Source organism: Labrus mixtus, chromosome 3 (assembly GCF_963584025.1).
Source record: "Labrus mixtus chromosome 3, fLabMix1.1, whole genome shotgun sequence".
Classification (NCBI taxonomy): domain Eukaryota; kingdom Metazoa; phylum Chordata; class Actinopteri; order Labriformes; family Labridae; genus Labrus; species Labrus mixtus.
In genome coordinates this window covers 20257553-20269878 of record NC_083614.1, presented here as the reverse complement: position 1 = coordinate 20269878, position 12326 = coordinate 20257553, and the positions used below count along the sequence as shown (strand labels likewise).

General features: G+C 38.7%; 1 protein-coding gene across 1 annotated transcript; it reads right to left on the bottom strand.

The window, feature by feature from the left end:
- Window positions 1-204: 204 nt before the first annotated feature.
- vtg3 (vitellogenin 3, phosvitinless) lies at window positions 205-12083 on the bottom strand. The gene is made up of 28 exons (XM_061035002.1): window positions 12044-12083; window positions 11236-11256; window positions 10983-11134; window positions 10156-10407; window positions 9907-10068; window positions 9662-9810; window positions 9427-9577; window positions 9050-9207; window positions 7880-8045; window positions 7653-7778; window positions 7280-7498; window positions 6590-6807; window positions 6382-6479; window positions 6179-6303; window positions 5995-6096; window positions 5802-5921; window positions 5481-5670; window positions 5268-5355; window positions 4939-5124; window positions 4052-4190; window positions 3803-3965; window positions 3520-3629; window positions 3342-3428; window positions 2920-3126; window positions 1689-1834; window positions 982-1120; window positions 751-863; window positions 205-531 (listed from the first exon to the last, which is right to left on the bottom strand). The coding sequence occupies exons 1-27, from the start codon at window positions 12081-12083 to the stop codon at window positions 756-758; spliced, it is 3822 nt and encodes a 1273-aa protein (XP_060890985.1). The 3' UTR covers window positions 205-531; window positions 751-755.
- Window positions 12084-12326: the final 243 nt, after the last annotated feature.

The window sequence follows — 12326 nt, the reverse complement described above, 5'->3', positions numbered from 1 at the left end:
AGTGAAGCTACATTTAGAATATTTTTGGTTTCATAAACATCTATGACAAGTTGTTTTGTTTTTACAACAATCAAGCTGGTTTTTAATCTTTTTAGTGCATGAACAAGCAGTGACAGGCAGAGCTTCATTAAATTTTGTTTTGGTTAAATAAAACAAAAAAAACATTTGCTCTGCTTTATAATCATGGGAAGCAGATTTATTTGATTTGGGATGAACAAAGGATTTATACTGACAGAATCAAAACAACATGCCTTGTTTTTACGTAAATGCAGCATTATTCAAGATACAATATTTCAGAACAAAAGCATGAATTTACACAACGCTTCTTCAAAAGAGGGTGGTTCAAATATTAACATGCTTTGAAATGAATAAATCAGGACCTTTTCAGGCTATTTCCAAACTGGTGACATCTGACAGATTACTGATGCATCTTTTATGATCCTCACTTTCATCACGGTGCTGAGATTCGAGGGTTGCAGTGCTATCGCTGATAAACGAAGCATCTGGCTCCCATCTGGGCTTTGTTGTCTTCTGCAGCACAAAACATATTTTAGAAAACAAGTGAAAAATGGCATAGCTCTGTACTGTTTTTTTTTTTTTTTTTTTTTGCTCATCTGCTTTGCATAGAAGTCTTTCCAAAAATTATCCAATGCCAGGAAAAAAATAAAAATCACACAATATTTTAAACAGCCACTGAAAATTTGCAGGAACATTCAATTAAGCTCAGTCAAACTGGTTTCTGTAGCTCACATGTTTTATACAAATCCAAAACGGTCTATTGTTGAGTTTCTGAAGTTTTGTTGCAACTCCTGAATGCTGGGAGAAGGCAGAGGAAATGGCATCGCCTCGCGGTAGACCGTATACTAAGGACAAGACAAAACAAATATAACCATATAAACACAGCAGTCAAGTCTTGTTACATACAATGCATGGATAAGAAGTTTTGAACTATATATAGGAAGTGAAACTTTCCTACATTACCTCTGGGAATTTAATGTTCACATCGATGCTGTCTGCTGAGGCAACCACAATTGTTGCAGAAACCTCCTGCCCGGGGTTTCTCTCATGTTGCTGGGAGAAGCCGAAAAGAAAAGCTATGCCGGGGACGTAGCTTTGAATTCTGGGAAAAAAGTACAAATCTCCTCTTACACTAGGCATTTGTACTGTGCCTGAGCAGGTTTGACTCCCAAAGTCCAGTTTGTTTAACTAGTTTGAGTGTTTCGTTGCATGCTCAAGCACAGCACACTTCCTTGGCCCTGGCACGGATGGAAGAGATCAGTAAAGTTTCAGTCATGTTTTTTGTGTTGTTCCTGGATGTGTGGACTTGGACTCTAAGTTGCGCCCCTTTTTTCTTCTTCTTGTAAACTAAGCACATGCATGTATTGTCTTAAGACGTTATGTACTAAGGTAACTTGGCTTAGGCCCAGTTAGTCCTGGAACAGTAGGAGTGCAGGCCAGCATGGGAATGGGGAGAGGGTTAAACTAAGTGCACCTTTACAACACATGCCAGATTGTATCAAATTGTGAACACAGAAAATGTCCCCCCCAATACATTGTATGGCAAATGTATTTTCTTCAAAATGTGAATGGAAGTCACCATTCACCTTTCACTCACACTTTCACCTTCCTTCTTCCTCACAATTGCTCTTCCTTTATTCAAACTACATCTGTATTCCACTCAAGCTTACCTTCTGCCGATCTCTTCCATGGTTGTAGGGATTTTGGTCCAGTGTACTTTGGAATTCAGCGTTGGTTTGGAACCAGGCAGATGTGTGGTTGAACCTCTCATTGACATTTCATATGACTGACATTCGGCTCCCCATCCAACGTGGACCTTGATCAAACGGATATCAGACATGTAGATAGTTACTGATGAAATACTAAGCTTCCACCTAGGTTTGAAATTTATGTATGGAAAGTAGGAAATAGATTACATGGACATACGTGTGTTTTTGTAGAGGAAATAATACATTACTTTCATGCAAACAGATTTTAGAGCTGTATATCTCTTAAACCAGGCACAAAAAATGTCAAAACATTTTTCATGCACATTTGTATTTCATTCATTACAGATGTTAAAATCCTAAAGGACTAAGATTCATAAAGTATGATCTTTCCATTCCACAAAACGGGAAATTGTTTATTTTTTCCCAATGGAGGGCAGTGGAAAGAAGCATTGTTCAAAATAATAACATTTATCACCTTTTAGGTTTCTTTCTGTCATTTGAAGCTGAGGGTTGGGTTTTTTATGCGCTTTGGGTGAAACTAGCCACCTGTGTTGGTTGAAAAGGATGCTGTCTGTTGGTACAACTCCAGGATAATTGATCTGTTCTCTTGCTGATTGTTCTATCTAGGGTTAAAGTTAGGGGACATACTGTTAAGAGTGCAAAAGTATGCATGGTAAGACCATCAGGGGGTAATAATGTAGATCGATCCCGGAAGACTGGACCTCAACAATTGAGTTGTTGGTTAAGTTGGTACTAATTCAAACCCAAATCTTAACTTTTCCCTAAACCTTACCAAGTAGTTCTAATGGCTGAACATGACTAACTGTGAACATTTGCCAAAGTTAACATGATTCAAATACAGTACTGCTGACCAAGCTGCCATATTTGATGAGTTGGGGACGAATAATTTATTGTTCATTAGTATGAGCTATAGCAACTTGTAATAAACAATTGAAGATCAAAATTTAAAATGTGTTTTTGCGCCCAAATCTTCAAGGGCATTGTTTGTGTTGGTGGCTTGTTGTTATTTATCTAATGGTTATCAAATGTTTTTAAAGGAAAGGGATGGTAATCACTTATAACAGCTGGTTTGAGATTAGTAGGCATGACATTAGCTAACAACAATCCTTTTTATATGCGCAGATAAGAATGTATCCAAACTGCTGTTCCTGTGTATGTGTTTCATATCTACCTTTGCCTCAGTATGGGCCTGCACGATGGTGTCGACGCACATCTTCCAGTTGGTGTCTTCTCCAACCTGGGACATAATCAGCTGGGTGCTCTGCGCGTTTGCCTCTGACGTGTAGTAGATGGATGCATCGTAACCATCGGGCTTCTGGTTGCCACGCATGGCAAAGGCTTTGATATTGAACACAGCTTGAGGTGTTGAGTTCAAGACCTATTGGATGAGAAAGAAATCAGTCCAGAACACAGTCATGGGGCTGAGTTCATTCATCATGTACATTATCTGCAGATAATTCATCATATACGTATGTCAGGGGTTTGAGCCTATCCAGGCTGAGAGAGCTAGCCTTTTTTTTTTTTTTTGCAAAAATTGCCAGAGTTCCGTTAAACATATTTAGGGTCAGTCTCCATGGAGCATGTTTAGCATACTTGCATTGTGCTGTCCTGATTGCTGAGATGAGATCCTCTGGCACTCAATGATTCATCAGAGGACAGACTTACTCGCTGGATGGCTTCCTGTAAACACAATTAAGCAACAAGATAATGTGAATGGATAAAACAGCAGAGCAGGTGCAGAGATAATAACATTGCAAGGGTAGCCAAATACCTTGGAAAGCCTCCTCAGAGTCTCAAGCAGTTGGCGACCACTATCTGGATGTGTGCTCGGGCCAGCGTTAACCTCAAAGTGGATTTTGTCAACAGCTTTGATTGCCTGGACTAATGAACGTGCACAGGATACATTAGCAAAATGTCAAGACTGAAATATAAAGACGTAGACAAAGGAAGTGAACCAACAAAAAAAAAAATCATGCTTTTTAATCTCCAGTTGTTTCACTTCTTGTTTTTGCTAACCTCTAGCTACCTCCAGTATGTGAAGGACTAGTGCATACCTGGTGTTACTTTTAAAGCCATGTAGGTGTATCCGAGAAAATAGTACAGTGGGTATTCCTCATGATAATATTCTCTCTTTAATTCAGATTCCACACAGAGACCAGTTCCATAGATGTTACTCTCAGTACACAGTTTGGTTATTGGATGCCAGAAGTTTGGTGTCTGAAAGTTTTAGATTAAATCACTGTAAGTTTAAATCTCAAAGATATTCATTGAAAATGTAGTTATCCTGAAGGTAATGATGGTACCTGATCAGACTCAGGCCTCACTACAGCGGGGTCCACTTTGATGACTTCATCATTGGAGTCCATAACGTTGGGAATTATTGGTGTCATCTTTGCCAAAGCTGGCTCCTCAATGTTTCTGGAGACTGCGTACACATTAGAGCTGTAAGTCAGCAAGAAAAAGGAGAATTCTTAAACTAACTGCATGGCTGCATTTCGGTCAGGAAATTCAAAACAAAGCAAATTAAAACATACTATGTTTTGGAATGATTTTAGAATCTGTGAACTTCTCTTTTAGTGCTACGATTCCATTGTAATCTAGACTTTATTTCAACAACAGTCAAGCAGTTTTCAAATATGCACTCCGGATAATATCTAGATAATTACAGGAGGACTGCTCCGGAGATTCTCCCGACCTAGCCGTTCACATATGCTCCTCACAGCTGGAGACTATCCCTGTCAGAGGAGAGGGGGGGCGGGGGATTTCCTGAGGTAAGACGTCGTTGCTGACGTATGCTGCCGTGTTCAGCTCACTCTGACTTTCTGTGGAAAAAATACTAGGGGTCTGGTCGGAGAAACTCCGGGTAAAGTCCGCAGGAAAAATTTGGCTGTTTGCGTACACATATAGCCTAAAGCCCCTGCGGATAGCCTAATCTCCGGAGGTTTTCAGGAGATTTCCGTATGTGTGAAAAGGGTTTTTCCTTACCTAATCGGTACTATTGGCATTGAAAACTCTTTAGTTTTTGCAGTTACTGTAAATGTTTGACTGGAGAAGCTGTGCTCATCTTTGCCAACATAGCAATATTTTTTTTTTATTAATATATAGTTACTATTTTTGTAATATATGAAAAAAGAATAAGCCATTTTATTAGATTCATTTTTTTTAACCTAACCAACCCCCTAAAACATACCTGATAGAAACGAGCGAAAACTCTTTCTTGCATGCAGGGATGTCCAGTTCAAACTTCTTTTCTCTTGCATTGATCTTGGCAGAAAAGTTCCACGGGATTGCTACAGGATGTTTGGTTTTAAACTCAGTGGCACACTGGAACAGCTCTGTGTTGATGCCGTAGAAAACCCAAAAATCCTTAGTGAAGCTGAAAAGAAAACAGTGTGGTTGTTGTAACTGTACAACAGCAAGATAATGAAGAGTATAGAGTAAAAGGTACAGTTTGCTCATGATGATTTTTCTAGGCATACTGATATTTTATTTCACTAAAATTCATTTCAGATACCTTACCCAATAAAACCATCAGTCTCCAGTGAAATTTCAGAACCCAACAGTTCTCCAAGACATTGAGTAGGTGGTGGGTTTACTATGGCTTTGGCTATTAAAAAAAAAGTAATGTGCTATAAGACTTTACTTACATCAAATCAAAACATAAATTTTTTCTTCCTTAAATAGGTATTTCCTTTGTAAAGCTGTCATCTGCTGTAGGATTTGACTTCTTACCATTAACAGTGATCCCATTGATGCTTTGATAATATTTGCTGATCTCCAGTGGGAGTCCGAGGGTGGTGGCTTGGAAGTAGCGAACCTCAAAGATTAAGAAAGGTTTTGTCCGATGCCATGACACTCCCCTTTGTAGATTCTCGATCATTCCCCACAGAGGGCTTTCTTTCCCTGCTGAAGGACTGACAGCCTGCAAGAAGGATCAGAGGAGAGCTCCATGTAACAGGCTTTGTTTACTGCATGAAAATATGGTCCTTTTTTGTTGACTGAATGGGCTTAGACATAAAGTGTTTTGTTTTTTTTGTTTGTTTATTCTCTCACCGCAATTAGGTCCTTTATGAACCCTTTGTTGATATCACCAAAGAACCACTCTTGTCCAGAGGCGCGTGTGTAGGCAGAAAGAATGGGCTTGTCATTGGGCAGGATTTCCCAGTTTTGAAGCTAAAATGACACATCATGGTCAAACAAGCTAACAATCTCACACCATAGTAAAGATAAGTTTGTATATACTTACCACACTGAAAATAGCCTGAAAGTCACTATAACTAAGATCTCCAGTAAAACCAGGAATGCCAGTGCTAAAGAGCTCCTTAATTCCTTCAGTACTGATCCCCAACTTTAGTATAAGAAGAGATGATGATTACTATTCATGACGGGAATGATCATGAGAGTTTGAATGCTAATGTGTCACTCCGTACCTCCAGTAGCTGCAGAATTCTACCAATGAAAAAGAATTTTCCTTTCATCATGAATTCAGTGGGAAATGTGTTTGTTGCACTCCTTAACATGAGGATTTCAGCGGCTGTTCCAATGAGGAAATCATCTGTGTTTGGGAATATAGCACAGTGTCATAATGGCTGCAGAGAAATCAAATAATCCAAGCATGTGTATTTGAGCATACCGTTAAACCAGTCCATGCGCAATGCTTTGCTGTAGAAAAAGCTGAGACGACCAAATTTAGGGGCCAACATTTTCACAGCGACATTGCAGGCGGATGAGCTAATGTAGAGACAACAAAAAAGAAATTAGATTGCTAAAGAAAAGTGGACATTTTACGGTAAATGATAAGAAAATATACAACTGATTACAAGAGCAATTGTTTTGCTCACAGAAAGAGATTGTCAGGAGTACTGGATCTGGCAAAGTTCTTCAAGGAGGAGTATGCAAAACTAGCGACATGGAGGTCTTTTTCTTCCTGCAGATGTGCAGTCACTGTGTTCACCAGAGCCATGGATGGCTTAGTGTCAAACAGTATTACAAAGGCCAGCATGCGGATCTCGGAAGGAAGGTCCTTTTGCAGGAACAGAGCCATGGTGATGTCTTGGACCTGAAAACACGTGTATTACAAGTGATTACAGAAAAATAAAAATCACATATCAATCACACACGGCGGCTACGGGAATTTCTGTTTTGTTCAAACATAGGCTCTGTTATTTAGGGAATAGATGACAAACTTTAAAATGGTAGATTACTGTAAATATCTGGGTGGAAATAGTGAGAAGATAAAGTTCCTTCTCAATCTATAGATAACATGATGACATTAATGGTGAAAGTACCGTAATTGTTCCGTGCCACAAATCAGAATATTAAAGTCTCCTTTGAGGATTAGAATAGTTTTCTGCTGTGAGTAAAATAGTTTTTAGCTGAATTTGACCTCATCAGAAAGTGGCTTTTGAGGATAGAGTATGAATTACCATAACATGTTTGATAGAAAAACCCTCCCTCCCTTTATGATTAAAGATACTGCTGTACAAAGCCTTCTTTTATTTGTGCATGCCATAGTATAGGAATGTTCTTACACTTTGAGGGTCTCTTGCAGCGATGAGTCTCATAGACTGCACAGCAGCGCTCAGCACAGGAGGCGGCAGATCCACAGGGTTGGCAGAGACTCCAGGGAGGAAGCGCATGATGGTTTTAATGCTGCCTGGGTGGCCGGCGTTGCCCAGAGCTTTCAGAGCGAGGACCATGTTTGTCTCATTGCCAGTACTCAGACTCTCTGTGGCCAGGTCCAGCAGAGGCTAATACAGATGTGTAATAAGACAGCAGTCAGGCTTCTCAAGTAGACATGACCAAATTATATTTTGACATTCCCCCTACCTGTTACTTGTTAGTTTTTGGAATGGCTGTCTCAAATATTTGTCATTTCAAAGTGTTTCCCCTTTGTTCAATTACCTGAACAGCAGACACTGGGCAAGGTGTGTAATAGTTACAGTGCTTGTACACCAGAGAGCCATAGCCAAGTGTCACAGTGTGCAACACATAAACATTGGATTTAGAAAAGGGCATGGTCAGGAACGTCTGTAAAAGAGAAAGCTTTTTTTATTTGGCCTGGAGAGAAGCTTTTGTAGACATCATTCCTAAATATTCAAACTATATCTTCCTCTTTGGCATCAACTCACTTTAGCCATTTCAACCAGCTCAGGAATCGGCCTTAGATGGGTTATCACCAGGACAAAGTGCTCCACAACTTCAGCTACAGACAAGTCCCCAGCCTCAAACCTACTTTCAAAGAACTTCAGGATTCTGCCATCGGTGACCTCGACAACCATGTCCAAAAACCAACGTCTAATGAGCAAAAGAATAAAAAAAAGTGGGTAAATGTGGTAATACTTCAGATAAGGATTATCCTTTAAATAAATCACAAGAAAAAAATGTGAAGGAGAAAGTTCAGATGTCGCGTTTAATTGCACTTGTACAGGATGACTGCCGAAATCTTAATGAGCAAGAAAAGCTGTCTTTCAGTCATCACCTCTCTGTCATCAGGCCTCACAGGATAATAAATCATTCATCAGCCGTAATATTCCAGACTAAATCCTTCCTTGACTAAGAGGGAGGATATTCACCAATTAGCTATTCAGTCGAGTGGATCAGTGTCAGATATAAAAGATAGCCTTGAACGACTTCGCTATCTTGCAACACTTTAATTAAAAGCTGGATTTAGGAACATCTATGATAGATTTACATTTTCAGTGCAGTATTCTCACTTGGTCCAGCGAAAGGCTGAAATAATGGGTTAAACCCTTTTCAACATTCACTCTTGGAATAAAGTGAATTCAAATAGCTAAAACCATCATTAAAAGTTCATACACAATACATATATTGCTTTGCTATTTAATTACTATTGAACAGCTCAGTGTGGTGACTGACATCTTTGAATTAATTCTCAAGCCATTTAAAATGCAATAAAAGTGATTTTTAGGATATTGTTTGTGTGGTGATAGGGAAGTCAGTTTTATTTAGTTTAGATTTTTTTTCCAACATGTTATCAATCATATTAGTAGCACTTTAAATTACTGCCCAATAAAGAAGTGTAATATTTATATACTGACCTTTTCATATAAATTAACATTTCTCAGTGACTTTCTTACATTAAAGTCAGGGTTGGTAATTTTTGAAAACAAACATGATTTTGAAAGTAGCATCCCCTCATTGCCGGAGAAAATTACCAACCCTGCCTTTAATTTTGGAGTCTTAATGTATAAAAAATATTTTCATTCTCCTCAAGTCTTCATTATTGGATAAAGATAAGACAGGGCCCCGTAGTTTCTGCAACACAAACTGGTACTGACCTGTACTCCTCATCTCCTTTGAACTGCTTCCACATAGCTTCTAATCCTTCATAATCTATTACACGTAGTAGTTGGTACAGCTTTATGGCATCCTCAGTTGTAGCACTGTCAATGGCGTATTTATTAACTTCAGCCAGCTTCTTGACCAACTCAATAGCCTGTAAAGAGGAACAGAGAGTACAGCTTTTAGAAATTAAAATACAAATATTTGAGATCTACAAAATTCAATTGCACATGTTGTTCTTTAATTCGGTCATCTGTGCACAAATTAGACTTTACATTTTTTTTTTCATCTCCTGTGCTTTCTGCTCCCTTCTTGAGGTTTTAAAAAAAAAAAAAAATCTGAATTGAATTTAGCTGCAGTATATGATTTTCACCTTTGGAATTGGATTCTCCAGGTTCTGCATCATAATGGGGACATCAGCTTCTGCTTCAACAAACTTGTAAACAAGGCTGCCCTTGCTTTCCAGCGGTCCATATGTGAGGGCTTCAGCTGTGTCAGTCACACCAAGCAGCACCATTTCCTTCCTGTGGGAGAGAACAGCCAATTTGTATTGCAGACAAGAATTGTGAATGGGCGGGCGTAAGGTGCAGATATTTCCTTAGTCTTACGTCGCTTGCATCTTGAAATTACCGCCCTTTACGTTGAAGGGAGAGAAGTGCTGCTGCTCCACGCCCTGAGCCTTGGTAATGAGACCTCCCTCTGCCGTTGGTTTGACAGTGTAAATGTATCTCATTGTTGATATGACAGATTCCCCTTTCTAGATAGGAGGACACAAAAACAAAATCGGCATTTACTCTTACTCACTTAATTTACAATTGTGGTATTAAGAACATCTTCATTGAGACTCACAGACCTGTTTGGAGACTTTGTCCAGTACAGCAGAGGCCATTCCGCTGTAGATGGCTGCTTTCTCTTTGCAGTTATTCAAATCCACAACCTGAGTGATGGTCATGTCCTTGGTTTCCACGTTTTCCTCAGTAGCATAGTTGCTCTGACACTTGCCATGGATGCCAATCTACAAACAAAATTAGACTTAAATACAATATTTTTTTAAAGGTTACCGAGGCTAAGAGATCAGTGAATCTGTTCAGCTTTGATTTACCTCTTCAAGCTGGTAATACTTCTGTGTGGTCTTCACAGTGACTTGGAAGAAACCCAGTATCCCTCTCACAATGTTCACAATGCTGTCAGGGATCTCAGCAGAGGCACGGATGTCACCAACGTGTCCACTGGCGTAGTCAAACATGAAGGGTTTGACGAGCTGGGCGGCAATACGCTGGGTGAGTTTAGGGACAGCAGTGAAGCTGTTTCTACCCCGGAAGCCATTGAAATCCTCAAAGGCCACATCTGACACCTTTGAAGCAGGAGAGGGAAGGAAATTGAAAACTCTCTCATTGTGTGCTCAGATTCATGCCTGATGAAACACAGATACAGTTTGTAATCCTTTAGAATTGAAATTACAAAATGTCCAACAAAGTTTGAATGCAGAATCTGTTTAAGACTCAAAGATGACAGAGGTAATGGAGGCTTACTGTTTGTACACAAAAGACTATGTGTTGAATAAATATTGATATGCAAACCTTCATGACAATATATCTCTGATCTGAGATTTGGTTCTTTATTGAGACTCTCAAAAGTTTAACCTCCATAGTCACTTTAAAAAGTTCGGCATATTTTTACACCATCAAGAGACTTAAAGGCTTCAAAAGCTCCTTAAGGCTTTCAACAGATGTTTACTAATTGATGCCCAAATAATGAATGATATATGAATAAAAGATTAATGATAACTGATGAACTTATAACTGCATAATTGATAAATGGTACAGACATACAGTTAACAACCTGTCCCTGTTTATGCGTCACTTCTCACTTTAAGCACTTCTTATGTATTCTAAGAAATGTTGGATCACACTATGTGGTCACCCTTACCTGAAGGAGGAATGTTTGTGCAGACACACTAAAGATCTTGACCTTGCATGAAATTCTCACACCCGACTCTGCGAGGTTCGGCATGCCGAGTCCAAAATTCACCTCTCCCTCATATTTGTACTCGTAGGCTTTCTTTGGGTTCAGGCCGAGATCTAGAAATGTTTTACAAGTTTAATTTAAATTGGGTTTTTTTTTATTGAAGTTCTTGAAGAAGAAAAATGTTGAAACTTAGAATATAAATTAAAGAACTCACCATAACTGATGTTTTGACTAGCTAAAAGAATAAAAGTAAAGACAGTGTTAGCATCAAAACTTGTATAAATATAATATATATTAGCAGACTTTATTTATGATCTAAACCACTGGTTCCCAACCTGAGGTCTAGGCACAACGAGTGGGACAGTGTAAGTAGGCCTATTCTGTTGGGATTTTATTAATGAAAACCATTCAAACTGGTGTTTTTAAGAGCAAGAGTATCTTTTTCTTGTGTGGGTCCTGGGGGGGGGGGGCTTTTCTTAGATATATATATATATATCCTAGGGAAAAAAAGGTAGGTAACCACTGATATAAACAGCACTCTAGTCAAAGGGATAACATGTGAGAACGTAAGAAAACTAATTTTCAAGACTATCAAAACAGAATAAACGACAAATTAAAACCATGAAAGCAGAAATTAAACCATATAATATTAAAAAAACAGATTTAACTAAATATACCAAACTACATTCATTTATCTCAATACAACAAAGTTAGATACATGACTAAGGTTAGGTTACATACTGTCAAAACAATGAAAATGATGACACACTTTCACAAGTCATTCTTGCTTTTGTTTTTCTGGACCATATGACATCTGCTGTTTATTTTCTATTGTTCAACTGCAAATACATGAAAAATATCCACTTTGAAAAGAATCTATCTGATTGAACAGTGAAATAAACAAAATAAATTGCCAAGAAGCAATGGTGTTTAAATGGTTTAGTTAACCTCATGTTTCACGAAGTTGAACTGTGATATCTTTCTATGAACAAAATAATATTATTGAATGAATGCTTACTTACTGGCAAGGGCCACAAGGCAACAAAGGAGGATCCTCTGCATGGTGAAACCGAGGACTGAAAGTAAATATCTCAAATTTGTCCTTTATATATAAGTGTGGATTATGATCAGGGAAGTGTCAGAGGGAAAGAGGTCTGGTGTAAACAGACTGATTCAAAGCAAACATGGGCTGTCTACACTAGAGCCATGTTGACGTGTGACATTGTCACAATGACATAATTAACATGTGGCAGATAACAGTCTCTAAAGTCAGTAATAGTGATTGGAAGATGTGACAGTTCTTTA

Bases quoted from the DNA above. Each gene is read 5' to 3' on its own strand.
- vtg3 (XM_061035002.1), bottom strand. From the start codon at position 12,083: ATGCAGAGGATCCTCCTTTGTTGCCTTGTGGCCCTTGCCA. The intron at 6,304-6,381 runs GTATGCTCAAAT...TCCCAAACACAG, and splicing joins GCGCATGGACTGGTTTAACG to ATGATTTCCTCATTGGAACA. The intron at 5,125-5,267 runs GTAAGGTATCTG...TTTTCTTTTCAG, and splicing joins GAGACTGATGGTTTTATTGG to CTTCACTAAGGATTTTTGGG.